General features: G+C 44.1%; 1 protein-coding gene across 1 annotated transcript in view; it reads right to left on the bottom strand.

Moving 5' to 3' along the window:
- Positions 1-18,138, bottom strand: part of Neurl4 (neuralized E3 ubiquitin protein ligase 4) — a 44,408-nt gene extending 26,270 nt beyond the window's left edge. The window contains exons 1-11 of the mRNA XM_084599199.1: positions 17,929-18,138; positions 12,548-12,896; positions 11,404-11,627; positions 10,612-10,723; positions 7,198-7,286; positions 6,208-6,424; positions 5,291-5,390; positions 4,290-4,557; positions 3,633-3,795; positions 2,786-3,064; positions 190-268 (exon numbers count right to left, since the gene is read on the bottom strand). Coding sequence (XP_084455325.1) covers positions 190-268; positions 2,786-3,064; positions 3,633-3,795; positions 4,290-4,557; positions 5,291-5,390; positions 6,208-6,424; positions 7,198-7,286; positions 10,612-10,723; positions 11,404-11,627; positions 12,548-12,896; positions 17,929-18,096 — 2,048 coding nt within the window. The 5' untranslated portion in view covers positions 18,097-18,138. The remainder of the gene's footprint in view (positions 1-189; positions 269-2,785; positions 3,065-3,632; positions 3,796-4,289; positions 4,558-5,290; positions 5,391-6,207; positions 6,425-7,197; positions 7,287-10,611; positions 10,724-11,403; positions 11,628-12,547; positions 12,897-17,928) is intronic.
- Positions 18,139-25,225: the final 7,087 nt, after the last annotated feature.

Raw genomic sequence — 25,225 nt, 5'->3', positions numbered from 1 at the left:
CCCGCATCCTTGGGTCCAGTAGTTGAGTGCCCCAACAACTGAGCCACAGTGTCAGGGTACACACAAAAAGACCGCTTAATACGGTTGGGACACGTGTGTTTACAAGCTGGCAAGCGCTTTCCTGAGCAAAAGCGAGCATATAAAATATGCAAACGACTGTATGCACACTCTGCAGAAATGTCTGCTTACCTCAGCATCCATGTATCATGAGTGATATCAGTCATTGTGCTTGGGAATTCAAGGTCCTCGGGTCTAATGGCTGTGACACCTACACGTTTAAAACAAAATGGATAATTAGGTAAGAGTAAAATTGCACTCTCACTACAGTGTTTGCAATTAGGTTTTAAAACCAAACGTGAAAGTCAGTCCCAACATAAAACTTCAACTTTTGTACAGACAGACAATAAGGAGTTTTAAGCTGCAGCTACGAGAGGCAGCATAGGGTAACTTCGAACTCGACTGACGTTACACAATAAAGCGTCTATTTCGTGTTAACCATGCATGGCTGCTAAGGACAGAAAGCATTATTGTAGAAATATTTTGCCCATAATGCAAATAAGAAACAAGAGGAAAAAATAACAATTCTCTAAACTTCAAGAAGAAGTATTTAAAAACGGTTGCCCATAAACTTTTCAATCTGGCTCAACACGTCAGTATGCTATAGAGTTTCCATGATGTGATCGCGGATGGCACGACAGTGCGATATTCCCTGGTTGGTAGAGTGCATTGTGTACAATAATCGAAATCCCGGATGTTCTCAGTACTATGGGTGATACTATGGTGATACTCAATACTACGGGGGATAAAACGCGAGCTGGGATCCTGCCCTATAGCATCAATCGCTGCTCATACGTTGTCAACATCACAATTGCCAATAGCGAGACAAGCACCAAGAAATACGGTCAATCCCACTTATAACGGCCGCAGTTATAACGAATGCTCGGTTATTATACTGTCAAAATATGCATTACGATAATGACACTGCATACCGATATAATGAGCAACCATACGGAAAGTTGAGCTAGTTGGTACATGATTGCAAATTACGAGCGCTGCGACGGAGAACAACAACGAGAGAGTAATGACAAGGACAGGCGTTGACCCAACGATGAGAAAGCGTCTTCAGGTTCATTATAACTGGGCTCGACTGTCGGGGTGTCCATGTGCTGTGATATGTGAGCGCCTGTCCTTGTCATTACTCTCTCGTTGTTGTTCTCCGTCGCAGCGCTCGTAATTTGCAATGAGCAACCGTGGCCACACAACTCTGTTAGAGTGAACAAGAAGGCATCATAAACTCGACTCCACTGTCGAAAAATTCCCTCTATCGTCAGCGCAGCCAGCACGTTGACCTCCCCCTGTTCCTCTACTCTCCAGCATAGCTTTCTATCTGCAGAAAAGAAGAAAAAAAAAGAGAACAGGCAATCCAGAAAGCGATAAAAACAGAGCCCTGGAACTGCAAAAAACAGGTCTACCGCACGCCGACGCACACTTTGGCGCTGTCACGCGGTATGGCTAACTGGCCTGGCTGGTCACATGGCATGCGTTGATTCCCTAATCAGTGCTCCACCTTGTGTGCTGCAACCACGAGCAGGCAGCGCGCGCTCGACGCATTTTTCTTTTGTACAGCTGTTACGCTCTCAGTGCATGGCGTTTGCGTTGCTCTCATCGCGGGATCTTTAGAGTTTTGCGGGCAATTGGATGCTTTCGTCACAAGATTGCGACGGCTGCAGATCCAACGAGTGTGATGGCATACTGTGCTTTGGGTCCAACTTCGACTGCGAAATGAAAGGCTGTCGACGTCACAACAAAGAAAGCAATTCTTAATGAACTTGGTCAAGGAAAGAAGAACTGCGACTTGATGAAGAAATACGATCTCTAAATGTTGACCATTTCGACAATTACCAAAGACAAGGACAAGATTTTAGGTGCAAGCATAAGCGTTGACCCAACGATGAGAAAGCGTCTTCAGGTTCATTATAACTGGGCTCGACTGTCGGGGTGTCCATGTGCTGTGATATGTGAGTGCACGCTAAAGATATCACAGCTGGTCGAAATTACTTTACAGCCCTCCATTATGGCATTGCTGTCTCCTCGTAATGGTCACAGTGATCACCAGTTATGCATTATGCACCACAAACAGTGGATACATTTTTCATACTTCTGCATATAAAAAATGATGATGCAAATTTTGGATGATGCAAATATTTTTAGTGAGCGGCTGAGATTCGTACCATCAGGATTCTTTCATATTAATCTAGTTTATTAGCACCTTCCTCTTCTGATAGTCGTCAAAACGGGGACAATGCAGTCTCAAAGAATGCTTCTGATAATCCCAGCACAAACGTGCCTTGAGGTTGTTGAATGTCAATGGTCAATGCTTCACCTGTCCCTTCATTGCTTTGCACCTCGATATGAAAACAAACCAGCCGAAGATGTTGTTCTGGCACAAGTGGTTTTTGTAATGTGCTTCTCTGCTGGAAAAAGATAAGGAAAAAAAAAAAGAGTGGTGGCCATTCAGAAGGCTATAAATGCTAATGAACCTTTTGCATGATTTATTGTGCCATGCATTAAGTGACTGGAGAATGTCGACTTGAATATTTATGGTAATAAAGACTGAAAATTCGAAGCTTTTGCACAAAGTGCTCTAACTTCAGTACCTTACAATGTACAGTTTCTTGAAACCTGATTCTTGAACGTTAAAAACTTCCAAGCAGACGTGGATTTACATTTCTTTCAGGTGAATTTGCAGAAAGTGCTCCGAAGTCTCCCTCTGTAGGTGACTCACCGGCTTCAATGGACCCTGACCACCGGTCGACCATCTGATCGATGACCACCTCGAAGAGCTGGTTGTCAGTGAGTGGCTGATTGCCAACCACAATGGCAAAGTTGAACTCGCCATGGGCATTAGGCCGTACTGCTGTCAGGCCGTTGTTGAGCACACGAACGTTGCGCCCATGTCTCTTGCTGAAGCGCACCTCCGCGACCAGTGGTTCGCCGGCTGCCAAGGCCAGGGAAGGAGACGGCACTGCCGACAGGAGCTCCAGTATGGGTTCAATCTCTGGGACTGCAGCCAAGGAAAGGGACGACATTCACCTGCAGCTCATCTGGTTGTAGGTTTCATTGCCGATTCATGCGAAAGCATTAGAGGGAGTAGCAGCTGAAAGGCAGAACTGCTCTATAAAACAGCATACCAGTGAGAAATGAGGTAAATGAAGGGGAAAGAAGTCAACAAAAGTTTAAGATAGAGTCTTGCAAAGATATAAAAAACAAGCACAAGTGTCCAAGATGAAAACACAGATTACAGAAGGCAAAAAAGCGGACAAAGTGAAGTACAAGTAGCGTTAGCAAGTAAACTGCCAAACTTTAGTATCCGTTCTGTCGTGGTCCAATAATGAAGCAAGCTAATGGTTTCAGTGACTGCATAATTTAGAACAAACAATAAGAATGTCTACTACTTTATGCCAATGAGCTAGATACTGAAAACGAAAGGGACGGGATAGCTATGGTTTATTGCAAATACTATAGTAGACAATTGCTCAGTCAGCCAGTTACACCTACACACATAAGGTACTAAGAGAGTGGTCATATTGCTTCATGCTCTGAAAGCACATCAATCTCAAGCCAGCCCTCACCTGAATGGTTAACCACAGAAGCCTGAGCAGCCTGCCCGTAGAGATCGATGACCCCGTACACCCGGGCGGGCACGTTGCGGGCAGCCACACCTTGGTCCACGCCATTGATGTAGAAATGAAGATTGCCCTCCGAAGTTCGCTTCACACCCACTTTGTCACCAACCTGAGATCACAGGTCAGCTGGTGCATGACTTCTGTCTTTGTTCCGGCCGCCGAACAGTTACAAGTTACTTGTAAGCAAGCTATGTAAGTCACTAACCAACACAGCAAGTGCCACTTAATACTAGGTGCAGAAACTCCTGCATATTCTTGCTCATCTCTAGATGTATTCTTCGAGCCTGCTTTTGGAAACTTCCCTCACTTCTTCAACCTGACTTTGCCACACAGATTGCAACTATACAAGACAAGACAGCTGGTAGATGACACAGTAGATGACCTGTTAAACTAGTACCAACCACAGGTACCTCACACATTTTAGTGAAAGGTAGCTTAGCAAAATCTAAATAACCACTTTTCATAATTCACACTTGCGTCCGAAGACGGTCTCACAAGCACCTCGAGTAAAACTAGTCTCCAACTGAAGTAAAGGACTGCCATATGCAACCCCATTTAAAACAAGCATTTTAGTCCAAGATGTCACAAGCAACAGTGCCGTACCTGCAGGGTGTCCAGATTCTGGCAGTAGTCCTTGATGACCTCTATGCCATTCTGCATGACACCGCATCCGGTCATGACCCAAGTGCCCGACCGGACATTGGTCATGGTGGTGGGGAACTCTAGAAGGTGTGGCGGGAACATGGTCACCCCAATGTCGATGGAACCGGTCCACTTCGACACCTGCTGCTCCAAGACCACCTCGAACAGCTCGTCTGGCCGCAGCGCACGGTTGGTCAGAACAACAGCATTGTTGAAGCCGTCCAGGGCACTGAAGGAAGGTGTGTGAGAGTAAAAATGTTTGTATGAAAAAATCTGCAGTGGTTTAACTCTGTTACACACAGTAAGACAAGTGAAAGCTCTAGTTAAGCAAGATTACACATAGTTTTGCCTGCTTTCTGTGACGCAACATTCTGTCCCTAGGCAGCGGCCGGCCGAACTCTGACGAGTCACGTGGTATGACATCAGGCCCTCAGTTTAGAGGCCAAATGACATCTTTCGTGACCTTCAAAGTTATGTTCGAAGAGCAAAAGCTTCACTCTTAAAAAGATCTGTCATCAAAGAACACCACTGACTGGCCATTCAGTCAGTGCTTTCTTTCTAGCACACCTGCATTGGCAAGAAATTGTGCTGGCGTTAAGAGCTGCAAAGCTTTTTCTTTTCTTTCATAGTAATTCACTAAGGCGCTCCATGATGCATCACTTTCCTGTTTCACAGTATGCAAATTTCAACATCACATATAAGAATTACTGAACAACAATCTACCAAATGGGAATGCAAGAAGAACTTGCAAGGGGCTTTTTAGCAAGACTGGGGTTCTACAACACAACACCTAAAAAATATGCTGCAACTGGGGAAAAAATCACTGGGATTAAACGCTTTTTGTAAATGAAATACAACGACCAAAACTGGAACAACTATGCGAGCCTTCTGCTAAATAATGGCCTCAGTTCACATCTGGTCTCCTAGTAACACAATAACACCCACAAACTGAGTAAGCTTACCTGGGTCTCCTTGCAGTACGGCCGTCGTTTACGACCACCGCTCGTCCGCCACAGCGTGGGTGAAACAGCAACCTCTCAGTCTCTCGGTCATTCGTGTCATCTGCGAGACATTGCCACAGCAGGTTGACACAATCTCATTATGCATTTGTATAGCTACAGCTTATCCCATATGATGTCAGAAGGAGAGCTTTACAAAAGTACCTAAAAGTACCTTACTTTAACCACAAAGGAAAAATGTATCCACAACTGTTCCACAGGTGCCAACCTTTGCCAAAGGTAACCAGGTAGCATGGTTTGGTTCTCGGTCGTACAATGGAGCGCTACTGTCAGCCTCCCAAGTTCCAAATCTCAGTAAGGCAAGTAGAACCTTTGTCCTCTTCTTTCTTGGTCTTTAGGGAAGCCTTAAGAACACTGTTGCATTAGCGAGAAGCAAGCCATGCTGACTAGTTACTTTTTTACAAGAACAGTGCATCAGAAGCTTTTCTTTTTCATACTAGCAAAATTTCAAGGGCAAGCCTTAAAAATTCTTTGCAACCCCAAATTTCGTCAAAACACCAACTCTGCTGCTCGACAAGTGCCTTCTAAGCCTCCCCCCCCCCCCCCCCCCTCCCATAAGTGCATTTGAAAACATTGCATGAAGTCAAAGTCCCAGGCTTGTTCACACCTAATCAGTACTTCAATAAATTCGGGCTACATTCCTCTAGTGATTCTTTTACAGCAGCTATTTCTCCGTGAAGACCTAGAGAAAAATGACAGTGGTCTTTGTAAAGCTTCCAAGTACAGAAGCATCAAAGCTACACCTCTTCACACATTGCCAACTGGTTCAGTTGAGCATAAAGTGGCCATCAAACTGTCAGCTGACACTGCTGACGATGACACACCAAGTTAGGCTGGCGGAAGCAGCAAAAAATGGTCACCTTTGATGGCTTTGCTCTCGTCACTGGGAGATGCCACCTGCCGGTGGGTGCTGTCTGTGTGGTCAAGCAGGGTGACCTTGACGGTCATACCATAGAGGTCAACCACTCCGTACACGACTGGTGGCACGTTTCCCGATGCCACGCCCTGGTCCATGCCATTGATGTAGTAGTGCAGATTACCATTCGACTTGCGCACAACCCCTATCCTGTCTCCTTCCTGCAAAAATTCCACAAGAAATCAGGGGCAGCACCCTGCTATCCCATGCTTGACCCAGCAAAATCATGCCATATACACGCCCCCGCCAAAAATATTTATCAGTAGCTCATTTATAACAACGCCAAAGAAATAGCTAAGCATATGTTATGGATCCTTGTTGCTGAGGTTCGCCTTCAACCAATAGAACAATGCAACAGACATTTCCAAGACAATCTGCACATAACCGTACTGATCACTTAAACGAGTGACCACTTAGTTTGCAACAGTCTAGATTGGTTTGGTTCATAGGGCTTAATGTTCAAATTGACTCAGGCTACAGAGGGACACCATAGTGGAGGGCTTCAGAAATTTTAGACCACCTGGGATTCTTTGACGTGCACTGGAATTGCATAGTACATGGGCACCTTACTTTTCGCCTCCATCGAAAAGTAGCTGCGGTGTCATGATTTGGTTCCACATCCTTGGGCACGGTAGTCGAGCGCCTTAACTACTGAGCTATCCCAGCAGGTCACGATAGCCCAGATAGCATGTCTTCAACATTATGTAAAGGAATGAAACCGTGAATGTGACCACATCAAAGTTTCAGTGCAGTATGCACTTCACTCTTCATGAATGCCCAATATATGAATTCCCCATTTGTTTTCAGTCACTCCAAACAACTGAAAAAACAAACAAACAAAATGACTGCTCACAGATTCCCTGTAGCATAAGAGAAAAGCATATTAGCAGTATTCAAAATCAGTTTGTGAAACGGCCAGGCAGTGACCACTCACATGGAGTTCGTCCAGGTTGTAGTTGCCATACTCTCGTCTGCTGCCTTTGCCGTTTGTGAGAATTCCCGAGCCACTCATCATTATTGTACCTGGCATAGGAACCAAAAAGCAATAGTTCAACCACATGCAAGAGCACTGTAAATGAAAAACTCCTCATATTATATGGCTTTTTCTTCTTATTTGGTATCTTCTGGATAAAACAATGCCCTACTTCAAACGCAGACATTAAGTTTTTGTGGAAACATAAAACTGCAGCTTTTTTCCCATTCAGGTATTTGTGCAGATGAAAGAATCAATTATATGCACTTATTTTATTTTTTATTTCCTTTCCATCACTTTCAATCATTTTTTCACATGATCATGATCAGCATCCAAAGAATTTTTGTCTTTCCTTGAGGACAAATACCATTTTTTAAAAAGCTTCACTAGTCAAGGTTTTGCTTGACAATTTACTACACCACGTCAACATCTATTACAGGGAGCTGGTTCTCACAAACACTGTTCACGTTCATCCTGAAGTCGAACAATGCGTTGGCTGGCATAACAAAGCCTTACAGTCAATAACACCTAAAAGAGCCAACCTTTCTGGAATGGGATTAGCATGCCCCCTAGCTTTCTCCGTAGCATTTAAAAACTGTCTGCTCCGGCAAGCTAATTTCAGCATCTTTACTTTTGGCTACAAATAAGCTTTAACCTATTTGTACAAAGTTCAATGAAGGTGAAAATTGGAAAACAAAAATAATATCCCCTCCCCAAGAAAAAAAAAAAATTCAGACCCCAAACTGTAGCGAGCACAGTAACTTTACTACACATCAATACATTTACTTGTAAATTTTGTTGCATGTACAGTTCTAACAATTATACAGCATTATGCTTAAGTCTGCTTAAAAGCAGAAATGCAAAGACCTTTCTCTTTCATCTCAAGCACATGATGTTACTCTATCACTATCATCATGACTATTAGCAATGACACCACCATTATCATCACAATCACTGACATCGTCACTGCCACCAGCATCACCTTCACTACCATCGTCTCCACCGCTCTCATCATCACTGTCACCATTGTCATCATCATCACTATCACTAACTGAAACTACACCAACTATAACTACCATCGTCATCGTCACTACCATCCTCCTTGCATTGTAGAGAGAAATCTCCGTAAAGAATGCAGACTGTACAGACACCTAAGTAATTCGGCCAAAAGACTTGAAGAAGTTTTTTTCTCCAAGATTATCCGTTACAAAGGGGTAGCCACATATCCGAATCCACTGTCATCAACTACCCCTATCACCAGCTACCGTTATCGCTAACTACATTACATATTATCACCACTACTATACCACCAACTATGGCATCACCATATACTGTCAGTAACTATCATTATCACTATGATTTATTTTTTACTACCCCTATCATTATCACCAACTGTCATTAACACGCACGCATGCACAGACAGACGGACAGACAGACAGACAGACACAGACAGACAGACAGACAGATGGACGGAGAACTTTAGCCAAAGGTTACAAAATAAAATATTTGAGACAGGCAAGGGAAGCCAGTTGCATACAGCTGCCAGCAGTCTTGTGCAGCGCAGGAAAGTATTTGGTTTGCAATAAATAATAAGTTATGTTAATTTTCTTTAATGACTAAAATATTGACTTTTGGCTATAAATAGGATTAACAAAATGGGAGAGCATCTTCCGAAACCCCCCTTCCATGATTCCCGATAACAGAAATCTAATGTGCATCTCTTGTTCCGAGCTCAAAAGAAAGCCCACAAAATAAAAAACCATGTGACTAGTGCATTCACGTGCCACAATAGTGCTGCTTTTAACTGTGGTTTGAGTGAATGAAATCAACTGTAGCTGTGGCTCCATGGCCCCACTGCAGTGGCAGGGAATTATGTCTGTGATGGTTTCTTTGCCCCCATCTGCCAGCTGGTGCAAGTGATGGAGCAGACTGCAGCAATCGCAGCAAGTTCACTGCAACCATCGCCAATATATCAGCCTACCGCTGCAATGGGGCTGTCAAGCCACGGCCGCAACTGATTTCGTTAGCTCAAACTACGATTGAGAGCAGCACAATTGTGGTGTGCAAATGTGCTAGTCAGGTGATTGTTCTTTTTTTTTTGTGTGTGTTTGCGGGCTTTCTTTGGAGCTCGGAAAAAAAGATACATGTGAGACTTTCTTTAATTCCAAATAATAGAATTAGGGCCTCTGAAAGTGCTCTCTAACTTTGCAAATCACATTTATTGTTTAAAGTCAACATTTAGCAATTAAAACATTAACCTATATAACTAATTTATTAATTGCAAAACAAAAGCTACCTTTTAAGTGTAATACAGCTGGCAGCTGCATACAACTACTTTCCTTGCATTACCACAAATATATATATACTTTTTTAACCCTTGGCTGAAGTCAGCTGGGACATCCGGTATGTGTAATATTACTGCACCTACATCCCAATCTCTAACACTAACTACCGTATTTACTTGCATAATGCTCGCACCTTTTTTTTTGCAGAAAATTGATGAAGTTAGGGGATGCGATAATTACGCGAGGAAAATTTTCAAGCAAATCTTTTGGAGCTTAAAAGCAAATGTAAATAGGTGTGAATCGAGATTCTTAGGCCAGCTATTGTAAATACAACCAAAACATTACCTTCAAGCACGACTTATCTTTGTTATAAAAGTAGAGGGTCGCCAAAAGCACGAATCGCTAAAGCACTTTCAAGACATGGAGATACCTTCCAAAATGGCGGAACAAAGATTACACAACAACTCAACGAGAATAACCTATGATGATGATGATATACCTGAGCCCGCTGTTGTCGCTTAGTGCTCCAAAGGTGGCGCTTGTTACTACTAGCAGACTCTTGCGGCAGTAATTTTGCTGATGTGATGATTACAGGAGGGAAAAAAAAAAACAATTTTGAAAGCCAATGTGGGGGCTGCGAGCATTATGCAAGTAAATATGGTATAAGATGATTGGCAGTTCGTGCAGACGCGCGCTGTCCACATTCTCGGCAAACGCTTCTGCCAACACTTCCATCCCCGTCCCCCCAATGAGCCAAGAAAGGCTTTTGCCTTAATAAGCAGAAGGCTGCAAAGAAATACCAACTCAAGCATTATTAAAGAATGTGCATCGCTCTATCGCTTCATAAAAGGTGCATAAATTACTCAACTAAAAACCCAACTATTGTGTACCTCCATGCACAGTTGTATGACAAAGCCCTGAATGATATGGTAGTCATGCTGCAGATTAAACACACGCTTGGGTTTTATATTACTAACTCCTTGAATTTTGCAGATCACAGTGCCTTATTGACAAGAATAGTAATTTATCAGCAAACCATAAATTCTTTTGTAAGATCTAAGCAAGAAGCTCTAAGATTTTTGCTCCTAACCTGATCGCATGTTTGTCATAGTTGCAGGGAACTCGAGAGTGTCGGGACTGTGGGTAGTGACGCCGAGCTCAATGGAGCCTGACCACTTGTTCACCAGCTCGTCAATTCGAAGCTGCACAGAAGAAAGCAACTGCTTGAAGTAAGAAATGTTTAAACACAGGACCTTCGAGCGAAATCAGGGAAAGGAAAGATCACTGCTACAGTTGACAAGAGACCCCACAACAAAAATACTAAGTATGTAGGGGTGGACTTGGTGGTTCACAGTTTAAAAATCAAAACAGGTGGCACACTTAAAGCATAAAATTATTTTACCTGTAAAGAAAACAATGACAAAAATAACCTTCATTATTTGTGCAAGGAAAAAGGAAGAAAACTTCAGTTTTTAATATGAAGACAACAATACGCTGTATACAGACTGAGTTTCAGCTTTAAAACAAAAACTGGGAATCTTTGAAGCCCACAAGCATGGCTATAAAGCTAGTTGCTACATACCCAATTAATTTTGTTTGCTCTATTTTATGACATTTATGTTTTTTCTATAACCAACAGTAATGATGGTCTATTAAATAAAAGAAACCTGAAGAAAACCCTTTCCGCATGCAGTGCAGAGTAGCAGGCCAGATCAGCATCACTTAACCTAACCTATCTACCTTTTTTACTAAACATACTCCTCCCTCTTGGTGACACTGAGAGGAATAATGATTGGCCCCCAGGTGAAAGTAGCGATTAACAATACTGCGTGAGGTGGCCAGTAAGGATGCTGCTCAGAGATATGAAGATGCTCCAGCTTACCTCAAACCACTCGTCGTCCCTCAGTGACCTGTGAGTCATGACGACCCCATTGTTAAATTCATCAGCAGGCCGCCGCCGTTCCGCTGTTCGATTGCCATTGGAAAGCTCGACCAATGTTCCGCACCGTGTGTGAAACCGGAGCGGATCGTCTGTTGGCGGTGGCCGGGCAGCTGCTCCCAGACTAGCTATGTTTTCACAACTAATATTGTCACTGATTGGCTCAGCTACAAGGAAGGAAAGAAGAGAAGGGAGGAAAATTTATGACAAAGTAGACACCACATTGTAAGGCTGGTGTGATTTCATTTCTGAATGTCAAAAACTAACTTTGTACAAGGGCAAGGTTGAGCATTTATTCTACAGTTGCTTAGTTGACCAGTGCAGACACAACAGCAGGTAAGATTGCAGTTAGGTTCCAAACAGCCAGATGAATGTTTCCAGTCAGTTTCCTACACTCAACTATACGCTTGGCAGTTTTCAGGTTGGCCACCTTCGGTGAAAATCAACAGCGTACAGATAACCTTAACTTTAAGCACAAGGACGGTACAGGAGAGGGAACAGCAGGCACTCACACAACAGGTTTCAGCAGTACCCTCACCATCTTGAGACCATCTGCTCTACAAGATCTCACTTGATTTCCCTCCAATGTTCAAGTAAGCAAAGTAAACAAACACCCAAGTGGCAACGTCACACGAAATGTTGCAAAATTCAGTGCTCTTGCATCTTTCTCCAGCGTGCTGAGCAATGGAAAAATTTAAGAGGTTATACACCCAAATAAAGCTGTTCACTCTAAGCTGTAATGTGAGGCCTGGAATCTAGCTACCTTATAGAGGAAATGAAAAAGTTTCTTGAATGCCAACCGTTCTACCAAGATGAATTCAAACACTAACACTGTTGTCTGCAGTTCCCTCAGTGTGTAGCATGACACTATCATTTGACTAGCTTGTAAACACACAAAATTAAGAACCTCTCTGTAAAAGCATGAATCACAACAGGTGAACATAGACAGGCAAAAAATCGTACTCTGTTCACAGGTGGCGTTCATGTTTCATTTCAGTGAATCAGTGGCATGCTATAGGAAATAACACCAAAGGCAATAAAAAAAATAATATAAGAGGTGCGACATGGAGCTCTCCAGACAACTCACGTGAATCTATGCTATCTACGATGGACACCTGGGCACACTTTCCATACAGGTCAACCACTGCATACACTTGTGGAGGGATTTGGCTTGCAGCTACGCCCTGGCTGCGGCCGTTGACAAAAAATTTGAGCTCGCCACTCGAGGTGCGCATGACACCAACACGGTCACCCTCGCCTAGCTGGTCAAGGTCGGTGCCATACTCTTCGACCAGTGTCTTGCCATCCTGGAGCACGCCCGTGCCAGACATGACCCAGGAGCCCTCACGCAGGTTGGTGGCACTCGATGGAAACGTTAGCGTGCCGGGGTCCAGAGCTGTCACGCCAATCTCGATGGAGCCACTCCATGTTGACACCTGCGCGAAGAGCACAAGATTATGGGTTAAGGGTCCTCAATATTTTTAGCCTTGGATGAGTCTAAACAACTCTCAAAAAGGGCTGTCTTTTCCTCCCCCAACATGCACACAATAAAAGAACAAGAAACAAAAAGAAAAGACTCTCCATAAATGTCTAAATCCAATAACAATTAATGGCTATAGAATAAAGCAGATTGCTATAGAAAAACTACATTATGGTCAAGACAAAAATAATGTGAACAGATGAAAAACGGGGAAAGGCAGGAAGGGGGAAGGCTACGGCATGCACTAAATTTGGCACTTGGTGATTGAACCCAGTTTGAGAATGATTGCTAAGGGTTAATTCAATAACTACAGGAACATTTAGCAGTATGACGGTGATTTTTGATAGAACACAGATGCAGAAGAATTCACGAGTGCAATCTGAACTATAATAGATAAACATATTTTACGATGCCTTGTATCATTAGAAGTGGCGGATCATGAGCGCACACCATTACATCTTGTACAGTTACATCCATGATTCTGACCTGTATGATTGCTGCAGCCCACCTTGCTTTCTCATTTAAGCCCTGCCGATCTATAACCCTTTCCCCCTCCTCCTCAATACTGCCACCTCCTTGTTTTGTATTTTGAAGCGAAAGCGCCATCTCTGGTCAAGGTCAGCATAGGTTTCCGCTTGACCTCGGACAAAAATGTGACCAATACTGTGCCTTTCCATTCCTATAAACCAACACACAATGTCAGCTTGGAATAGCCACTGACCTTGAAAGAGCCACAGGACAAAGTGTGGCTATAAATATGCTGTGCCTTCCTTTCCCTAAAACAACCAGCTGATTGACCTTCAGAAAGGTTGCGTGATCTTCACCTGATTATTATTATTATTATTAATAATAATAATAATAATAATAATAATTGGTTCACAGGAAAGGAAAGGCATAGTATCTGTCACACTTGTATTGTGGACCCCTGAACCACCCAGTAGAGGAAGGGCGGAAGGTGAGAATGAAAGTGGAAAGAGAGAAAGGGGTGCCCCAGTAGAGGGCTGCCACAACTCTCATGCAGCGTCTCTCAGTAATTTCGACCACCTGGGGATCTTTCAGCAAAGGGACGCCTCCGTTTCCCCTCCATAGTGTAGGTATTCACCAAAACGTATACTGTGCCTTCGTTTCCCCAAAACCTAGCTTAGAGAAAAAAAATGTGTGCCCCGCTGCAGTGGCCATGGAGGAAGAAACCAATGGTTAAGACACGAAACTACTGCTCCGGAGTACCCGGGTTTGAATACAATTGCTGGCGGCTGTGTTTTCGATGAAGGCGCAACTGAGAGGTGTCCTTTGATGTGTAACCCTACCATTAAGGCACTTTCTCTCTTTTCACTTTCACTACCACCTTTCTCCCTTCCCTTAGAGCCCCGTTCAGGTGCCCACAATTCCTGTAATTTATACAATATGAAAAAAAAAAAAAAAAGGCAATTGAAAAGTTGTATTGATGGGGATATTGAGGCTACTATCAGAGCTTTCGTTTGTATCACCAAGTTAAAGCCATGCGTACTAATCCCCCCCCCCCCCCCCATTTTTTTTTTTTTCCAGTAAGAGGTACCCCTCAAATATCTACAATGCTCCTTAAGTTCGCTTTTATGACAGTATTCAACATGCAAGCATATAAGAGAGCAGAATGGTGAGGCCTTGGTTGCATCATTATTATAACCCAGTCCAAGTTACTGGACTACACTGGAACCAATTACCTGTCTTGATTTTGATGCAGGCATGCTAAGTTTTACAAAGCCTAGGAAGTGTATCACAATAAAGAAGCATAATATTTAAATTATCAGAAGGCACATGACTACATGCTTTCACTGTGAAAATAATTTACTTGTTTCATATCACATTTATTTTTGCAGTAAGGGCATTTTTCACACCTTTGCTCCTCGTTGTAGCATATCCAAGTAATGACAAAACCAGCGTGACTTTTTAAATGCCATTGCTGCAGCTAATATTTTGGTAGCTACGGACGACTGTATTTTCAATCTAATATGATTTTAAAAAAATTTGAACCTGAGAAAATAGGAGTGGTGCACTTCATTTCTTATTTTGCTTTTCAAAGGATGCAGTACATGTGGCAAAAAAGTACATTTTATTCAGGACAAGAAACATTAAGGTGCAAAAAAATTCCTTTATTTATGATGGTGCTCATCTTACTCATGAATATTCAATAAGAATGCTGAATTTTTGTCTGAAAAAAAATCTTTGTTCATCTACTCAACACAACAGTACAAAGATCACCTGACCGGTGGCATTATTTAACAGATTTAGCCCTCTCTCAACAGAACAGATAAGATTACAAATTAATAACTTGCTTTCCTTTTTTACTATGTCTACATATTACAGCTTGCTAGCATGCAGGACAACGACCAGCATAAAACAGAAAAAAGCTTTATATGCAGCAGAGGGAACCATTTCGTGCCATAAAAACCTATCTAATAGTAAGCTCCTGTCCAACTTTTCTATTGACAAATTGTTCACAATTCAGAAAAGGCAAAAGAAGAAATTAGCGATGCATATAAGCAGTATATAGGCAGTCAGAACACTCGATTTTAGTATAGCTTGTGTGTGGTTCCAGAATTTCAATGTTATTAATTAAACTTTCAGCATTCAGTCCTAGAATTAACACTTGAAAACATGCATGAATGCACGCACAGGCACACACAAGCACGCACGCACACACACACACACAAAATGTAAACTGACTTGAATTCCAGGTCTGCAGTTTCTGACACATCGCCAAAAGCACAACAAAACTGACAGTACCTGCTTCACATGATCTGGAACTGCTCCGAACAACTCGAACGATACTCATATGTAGAAATCAGCCATGCATAATAAGAAGAGAAGGTGACCCAGAAGATGACTCACACAGGTCTTCCCTATCAGCAACAGCTGACAGGACAAAACTACAGAGAGCTGCTTCTTCAATGCTGGTTTCCTGGACTTGGGCCAACCACCCACCTAAATTTCAAGGACTAAATAAAGTTCACCCTCTCTCACACACAAATTCACTTCTCTTTTCTATTTATTCTGGTCTCTAGCTGTATGAGTCCCCTCACTCATCGTTGTACATCATACAGTTTATTAATGCCGTACATCTGCTTCTGTGTCGACTATCGTTTATTTTATATTATGTCACATATACCTGTGAATCATTATCCCCTGTAATCTTTTCAAGTTTTGACTTGCAGTTCATGTTTTTCATTGTTTTATCTTCTTACTGTTGAGGGCTTGTAGGCAGAATTGTAGAAATGTTGCTATTGCACTGCTGAGGGACTTGATGCAGGACGAGCCCTAGTTAGGCATCTATAATACCTTCAGCTAGTTTGTCCTCGGTTTCTTTAACTCACTCACCTAAACAAACAAGCCACAAATGCTCAATGAACAAAACAAAAATAAGTAATCTATTGAGTCATGTTTCAGCGAGTAGATGCCTTCTTTCTTCCCACTACTATTAATATTGGTGCAAATGTTATGGCTGATGGCCACCATACTCACAAAGTCGCCGGTCCGTAACTGCAAATTTTATGCATATGCCGACACATTTATATTTGCTTCCTACATATTTCATTTCAATCCTCTTGATGAAGTTGGGTGCAATATGCAGTGCTACATTAACCGTTATACGAATAACAGCAGCATATTTGAAAAAACTCTACAAGCCATACGTTAGTTCCACATCTGAAATTTTTTATCACGAGCACCATCACACTGGTGCAGATGCTCAATATAATGCTTCTTCAATAGCAGTTTAGCCAGCAAACCACTCTGGTTGTCCAGTGGCTAAAGTGTTGGGCACAGCTTTACAGTTTTGATATATAGGAGGTTTACACCATCTCAAGTAAAATCCCCCCCCCCCCCCCCAAAAAAAAAAAAAAGGAAAAAAAGAAAAGGCCCTGATCAAAAAATTTTGTCTACATTTCTTCACCACTGGTGGCTACCCTTGTCAATGTTCACCCCGGTAGTGGCCATGACATAATCCATGTGCTGTTACGGAATGCGAACAACTCTTACCAAATACTTATTCAAACACCTCTAAACGTTTCCCAGGTGAAAATCTTAACTGGTCTAACTGGTTTAAGGAACAAATTCTCAGTTGAATTCTAGTTGGGGATCCATTGTGGGAACCAACTGGGATGAACTGGAAATTTGTTCCTTAAACCAGTTAGACCAGTTAGGATTTTCGCCTGGGTTACGAACTATGCAGATAGAACGAATAATGGCGCTGCCGACGTTGATGTACAATTTATTCTCCTGCTGAAAACTCTCTTAACAGGCAAATTAAACAACTAAAGGAGCACATGTGACGCCGACCTGGAAAAAAAAAAGAAAAAAAAAAACAGCACGGCTGTTGACGCTGAAAAGCGGCATGCGATAAGACGCCGCCGACAGTGCAGAGCGCGCTGGTTTTTCCAAACCGCATCTACAATAAATTCTCGTAACGAAATCCCAATCGCTCTACACGCAGCTTATGTCTCTTTACCTAATCACAGCCGCTTCGTTTAAGCAGCGGTATCAAGGTGAAATGTACAACGAAATACAGTAAAACAAATTACCCGGCGCGATCGAAACCGGTAACACCATCAACGCTTTTAGTTTCGAAAAGCAAGGTCTCGTTGGTCGCTGCGCAGCAGGCAATGCCTAATCGTGTGGGTAATGTCGTAGGATATGTGGCAGACAACAGCGCAAAAAAAGAAAAGAAAGAAAAGAATGCCACTGCAAGAAATTACAATAAAGTGTTTAACGAAATGTGATGTGATCGAGGCGAAGTTTCCTACTCAAGTCTGGGGAAAAGAAGCGGCAAGCAGTTTCAAATGGTACTACCTGTTTGGTCGCCTCTGCTCATTAAGGCCGTTGTAAGTAGCTAGGAGGAAATGCCGGGCTCAAACGCAACATAAATTACAAGCTTTTTGGTATTTACTTCACAGGCCATCGCCGTAGACAGACTGCTGCTGCTGTGAAGAGCAACACTCGAGAGGGGCGCTTACCTTCTTGTCGATCCTGACTTCGAACAGCTGATTATCCCGGAGGGGTTGAGCGCTCATAACAATGCCATTATTGAACTCCTGGTGCGGATGGATCCGCTGTGCAGTGCGGTTTTCGTTGCTAGTTACTACTAAATAGCCTTTTTTCTGGTGAAATGAATTGGGTGCCATAGTGTAGCTGCCATCGGCGTCTTTTTTCCTCCCAAGATGGCGCACGCCTGCGTAACGTCGGTGCTGCCATCACAACATTGACGACGCACGCTGCAACTACAAGCGGAAGCGCGGCAACGTCAAACGTCAAACCATTAAAGCCTGCTCGAGGAAGCTGTCTGGCTGTCGGTCACAAGATCGTCCATCCGTCAAAGTGACTGATGCCTTCTTTCTTTTTAAACAACATAGCCTTCCCGGCTTTGTCGTCAACGTTCAAATTTTACACACGCATGAGCAGGAGACTTTTTCCCGCGCAGCAAACAGCGATTTCAGCCAACAGCGGCTATAGTGCCTATAGTTTCTATATCGTCTGTGCACTTTATAAATATAAAATTAAAAATATGCGATCATCTCTGCTTCGTTGTAAGTGAAGTAACAAGCCTCAGACACGTGCCGTCTTCGGTTCTACGAAATTGTACAGGTGCCATATACGTGTAAAACGGAGCTTAATTGCGAGCTGTGTAAAATTTGCTACGCTTCCAGCGATTTCCTAAATACATCCTACGAGGCATTTACTTCCGCTTGTGTTTTGAAAGTACCCCTTTAATTCGTGCTTTTTTTTTTTTTTTATTCTGATATGGATACCAAAAACGACCGCGACCCTCAAAGCACCCACCCTCTTCGCTTCAATTTCTGGCTACCTTAATTGATATATCCTTACCTTATATCAAAAGTCTGATAGGCCGGATTAAGCCTTGGTGATTATCAAAGGGATTTAAGTCGAATGCGTCATTTGCAACATCGCCGAATTTTTCATGAGCATCCGTTGCCTGAGCGTTGCGCTGATAAATTATTGAATCGCTCTTGCGTGCTCCATTTTACAAGGGCACCTGTATACGGGCATGACTGCCACAGCCACTTGCAAACAATTCTAGGTGTGTAGAGAGTTTTCATCTCACTTTTCAGTGCGCATAGTTGTGCCCTTCATCTTTCGAACGTTGAAATACATTTCAAATGAGAATTTTACGACAACCCGTGAGGTTGTCACCGAACAAAAAGGCATAGCGCGGGGTTATTTTACTCGAATAGGGTCAGGACTGAGACTCTAAAAGAAAAAAATTTGAGAGCGCTTAAGCTTCGCCTTTAAGAGTTTGACGCGAAGCTTTATCGAGCCCCGTTCGCATCACCCTTCATGCTCTTCAGTCTCGCAACGACATACTTTTATTGCGAAAGCAACACTACTCTAGGTTCCGAGCCTTCAGCGTAGCACGGCGGTAGCCACGTCTTACCCACGTGATGCTGTGACGTCACACCCCACGTGACACTATAGGGTGAGAGCTGGGCTACCAACTCAAGCGGTCGGCATGGCGCGGTCGGAGCCGCGGCTCAGTTGGCAGGAGCTGGAAACAATTAAGGTCGTTTCATGCGTTACAATCACAGTGATAAGGCCGCGTGCTGGCGGATGTTGAAAGAAATAAATAAAGCTTCCAATGGTTCGCAGCAATATATAATCTACAGACACACCGGATTGGCTGACATGGCTGGTCATTTAATTGCTGGCCGCTCAATCATGTTTGTCGAAGTTTTATGCTCTGTAGTTGATCGGTGGCTCTCACGCTCGTTCAGCCACTGACATGCTCAAATAAGGACTCAATCAGGCGATCACTTCCTCAGCGACACGATTACTCGTTCGCCCACCCCCTCACCAACTACTCGATCACTCTCTTGTGTACTCGCTAACTAAATTCGAAGTTATTAAATCGCTCATTTACCCTTTGGTACACTTGCTAAGCCAAACATTCACTCAATCTCTCACTCTTGTACAGGGTGATCCACTTCTAGCTGTAACACGGCTACTGCTTTCAAAGCATCATTGCGTCCGACCCGGCCATTCCATAATGCTAGTCGGCAGGCCATGCGAAGTATCACCTCCGCGTCTCAATGTTCATATATCGCTTTGCTTCGATAAGCGCCTCCATCCGACGCAATGCTGCTTTGAACGCAGTGACCGTGTTATACCTAGAAGTGGATCACCCTGTACATTCGTTAGCTAAGCGCTTCGCTTCGTCCACTCGTAGACTCTTCTGCACATTCCGGAACTCATCGTTGGCCCACTCGCTCACTCCCTTAATTTGCATGATAATTATAGATCAATCATTCGTTCGCTAAATCGCTTTGGGACGTTAAATTCCATGAACCAAACCGAACCAATCATTCAGTCACTCAGTCCCTCTCTTCTTTCCCGTCCAGTCTGTCAGGACTGTTCAAGTTCGTCGTTCCTTTCCAGCATGAACCAAACAGCACGACTTAGCGGATAATACCGATAGCTTTGAACGCGTTGACAGTAGTCTGCGAGATTCTTCTGAAACTTATTTTAAACGTGTTCGTTCATGCATAGAGAGTGCGAAGAAGGGTTGAAACTGTTGGCCTGATGCTACCTCTATGTGCGCCTCGCAACACAGTTTCCTCCTGCATGCCCAAATCATCAGGCACCGAGGCGTACGACAATGGGGCCAAAAATGTAAAAACAAAAAGGAAAATATACAGGATCGTGCCTATAAATTCGCTTACGAGCTCAATGGTGAAAGCCTTTCCTCCTTATTCTCTTCCTACATCTTCCTCTATACTGCGTGTCTGTGTACTGTATATTCGTTATAATTTCATTTCTTTCTTTTTTTTTTTGGTTTCCTTGTCAGCTACAGCGGCATCTCAGGACTCCTCTCCTCGAAATGCGAGACTGAATTGACTTACACGTGACCAAACGGGGATTTTTATAGGGACTACAGGCCTAAACAGCCGAAAATAGAAATTATCTCGATGTCAGAACCTATTGCGACGGCTCGCGGACACACCTCGGGGAATCTCCTGAACATGCATCTCTGGACATATCTCGTGTAATCTCGCGAATGCGAGATTATGACCATGAGCCTAGACAGGCTTTCGCCTTAAAACCATTAAAACCTTGAGCGTGCGAGGAATTGTGCCTGCTGACACTCCGTGCTTAAGCGCGTGGACACTACCTCCACTGTTTCCACATGCTTAATTAGTCCTTGTGTGTCTTGTGATAAACAAAATAAAAACAAAAAAGGTATCCGTGCTTGCTAAGTGATATAGCCCGAGGGGCTGAAGGGAACCATATTAACGCTATCGCCTCATGCCCTTGTAATATACATCAAATATCCCCCGATTTTTTTTTTTTCTTTTGAATTATCGTAGCAGTCCTGCGCTCCGACTAGAACTTCAGCTTTAGAGGAAGCGGTCGTCTAAACAAACAAGCAAACAAGCAAAGAAACAAACAAACAAACAAATTTATTTTATTTTATTTATTGATATTGTAAGCCTTTTGACAGGCTTATACAGGAGTGGGTAATAAAGTCACAATTTTACAGACAATTTGCAATACATCCTAGACCTCCTACATCCTAGAAATAAACAAAGAAAGAAACCCCTTGGTTTTCTGCGGAGCTTACGCAAAGCATACGCTTTGAAACGTTAGCTATTACACAAGATATGGAAGCGTGCTCGATCGTGCAGTACTCGGCCTGATCGACTGTAAGATAATGTGCAGAATTGTAGAAAGCAGAGATTTCGTCAACCATTAAGGAGCCGAATTCGTATAAAAATAGCCGGTAAAGAGCCGTATAGTATACACGCGCGAATGCTTCCTGGCCTGGTGGCGCGAATTACACTATATATTCCGCAACGGTGCACCGTTTTGAGGGAGAAGAGTACCCAAGTCCCTGCATGCATATAACGGAGGTTTTATGCCTCGCTGGCGTGAGCCACGCATTGCCTTTAATCCCTTCCCGCTCTCGCGCGTTGGTTTATACGGAGGATACACACGTGCGTAACTGTGTTCATGCCATACAGGCGTGCGGAGTAGAGCCTTCTTGCGGAACTGTGTTCGCGCTCCCGTGCATGAAATCTGGACTGAGGGCGCCTTACGCTATATGTAGTATAATAATCCGCTTTAGGTGATAGAACGACCTGGAGCCTGTACTGCCTGGCACCATGTGGCGTGCGCGACGCGTCCGCCTCGGTGCTGCGCACGCGTAAAATTCCGCTGCTCACATATACACACGAGCAATGTACGTGTCGGCTGTTGTGGCTTTATTGCTTCGGGACCACGGAAGCTGGTTAACCAACATGCGTGCTTTAGAGCGCTGCAACTTAGGTAATTATTCTTGCTCAGAACGCTACAAGAAGAAATTAACTCTGGATATCGCTTGATGGGATTCTGTACGAGTGCAGAAAGCACCGGGTGACCGGATTCTCCGCCTTTTTCACACCGACGTGGCAAACGGCGTTTGGCATCATAACAAATCGCACCGGAGAAAAGCGGTGGCGTCCGGCCATAAAATTCGCCGATTGGCCGAGAGTGCACGTGACGTCATGAGACCACGTGACATGACGCAGTTGCAGGCGCGTGGGTCACGCGCCTGTTAAGGTGCTGTGGTATCGCGAAGTGTTATCAAAGCTGCGGAACTACCTCGCCTCAGCCACGCTCTCTCCGCTCACCCTTGCCACTGTGATAAGGTGGCTTATTAAAGCGCGCTGCGCCCATAGAGAAAGAGATGCTGCGCCAGCCACCGCAGCGCATTTCTTTCGCTTCCGTTATGACGGAATAAAGCCGTTCCTGTCTGAGCTATGCTCCCTCAGTTGTCTTGCCTAAAACACGACATAATGGCGACGAGGATGGCGAATCTGGGCCGGTGTTACGCCCACTGAAGACTTTCGGCACAAGACCAAGAACTGTAGCATCTAGAGCAACGGGAACGCCTTCGCCATGTCTACTTTCGGGCAAGTTGAGCATTTTGATGATTCTACGACTGATTGGCTTTCGTATGAAGAGCGTTTAGAAGCATATTTGCGTGCTAACAAGGTTCCGGAAGACTTAAAAGTAGACGTGCTCCTGAGTTTCATCGGACCGCAAACTTACGCACTTCTCAAGTCACTGACTATTCCGGATAAGCCCTCGTCTAAGCCCTATGCAACGCTCATAACGCTACTTCGCAATCACTTGTCTCCGAAGCCGTCGGTCATCGGCGAAAGAGCAAAATTTCACCGCCGGTCACAGAAAGAAACTGAAACCATATCAGAGTTCGTGGCCGAGATAAGACACCTTGCTCAGACATGCGATTTTGACGAGTTCTTGGATCAGTCACTGCGCGACCGATTTGTCTCTGGGTTGCAGCGCGTCGACATCCAACGGCATTTATTTGCCGAAGATAATGCCCTAACTTTCCAAAAAGCTGTCGAGCGTGCCTTGTCTTTTGAAGCAGCAGTGCGAAATGCGACAGAAGCGCACGTAGTGCACGAAAGGAATGCCGATATACACAAAATGCCTAGCTCAAGGCCAACTCCCGAAGCGAAGACGGTAGCATGCTATCGATGTGGTTCACCCAAGCACGGAGCAGCATCTTGTCCGCATTCGCAAGCAACTTGTTATAAGTGCCAAAAGAAGGGACACATTCAACGAGTTTGCACAAGTAGTCCGCGACGTGTGAAAACGCTCAGAGTAAGCTCATTCAACAGGCAAACAAAACTTGCTCTGAATGACGTTACTTTAGACACACGTGCAGTGCCTTTTATGGTGACAGTCAAAGTTAACAGTGTACCGTTACAGATGGAGCTGGACACCGGAGCTGCTGTCTCGATAATTTCACGCAACCACTGCAGGAGGCTTTTTCCAGATTTGCACCCGCAACGAACCAGTCTTCGACTACGCACGTACACGGGTGAAGTAATCAAGCCCATTGGAGTGCTTGAAGTCAACGTGGAAACGAACGGCCAAAAGCAGCGCCTACCGCTCTACGTGGTGCCACAAGACGGACACTCACTTCTGGGACGGGAGTGGCTACAAAAGATTCGGTTTGACTGGAGCCGTATCTGGGAGCTGAACGCCGTTAGGAGTTTGCCTTGTGCGACCGAAGAGTCGTCGGAGAAACTTCAGGCTTTGCTACGAAAGTACACGCAACTGTTCAGCGAAGACTTGGGCAAGATAAATGGTGAGAAAGCTACTCTTTATTTCAGAGACAATCAAGAGCCTAGATTTTTGAAGGCAAGGACTGTGCCATTCGCATTACGTCCGGCAGTAGAACAGGAACTTGTGAAGCTAGAAAAGCTTGGCGTTATCTCACCAGTGGCTAGCAGCAAGTTTGCTACGCCGGTTGTGCCGGTCATTAAAGCTGATGGCTCGATAAGACTGTGCGGTGACTACAAGGTCACCCTGAATCCAATTCTAGACACTGAGCATTATCCGCTTCCAAGAGCAGACGAGCTTTTTGCAATCCTTGCGGGAGGAAAGAAGTTCTCGAAACTTGACCTCAACAGAGGATACCAGCAGGTAGAAATGGACGAACGGTCGAAAGAATACTTGACGCTAAATACACACAAAGGGTTGTACGTCGTCAACCGCCTACCTTTTGGCATAGCATCAGCTCCTGCTATCTTTCAAAGGATAATGGATAACATGCTCAAAGTACTCGAAGGGGTTGCATGTTACATTGATGATATCCTCGTAACGGGAAAGACTGATGAAGAGCACCTGCGTAACCTCGAAGCTGTTCTGAAACGCTTGTCAGAAAGAGGCGTCAAGGTGAAGACTCCTAAATGTCGGTTCTTTAAGGACCAGCTTCAGTACCTCGGTCACATTGTAAGCGCTGATGGCGTGCGTCCAGCCGATGACAAAGTGGCAGCTATTTCAAAGGCACCGAGGCCAAATGACAAGCATCAGCTGCGGTCCCTGCTTGGCCTAGTTAACTACTATGGAAAGTTCATTCCGAACCTATCCAGTGTAATCGCACCGCTCAACAGGCTTTTACGCAGTGATGTGCCCTGGGTGTGGAGCAGGGAATGCGAGGACGCCTTCGTTGAAGTTAAGAAGTTGCTGTCCATGCCACCCGTGCTTACCCACTACGAGCCTGGATTGCCACTACAGCTGTCTTGCGACGCATCAGCATACGGCATCGGAGCCGTGCTCTCTCACGTCCTACCAAATGGTATGTGCAAGCCAATAGCATACGCATCAAGAACATTGACTAAGGCAGAGGCTAGCCACAGCCAAATTGAGAAAGAGGCACTCGCCCTAATTTTCGGTGTGAAAAAGTTTCACTACTACCTCTACCCTTACAAAAATGGATATTGAATT

The sequence above is a fragment of the Amblyomma maculatum genome, chromosome 3 (assembly GCF_055883805.1).
Source record: "Amblyomma maculatum isolate TAMU_Amacu chromosome 3, ASM5588380v1, whole genome shotgun sequence".
NCBI lineage: Eukaryota > Metazoa > Arthropoda > Arachnida > Ixodida > Ixodidae > Amblyomma > Amblyomma maculatum.
The sequence above is the reverse complement of the archived record's forward strand: the minus strand, read 5'-3'. Positions and strand labels throughout refer to the sequence as shown.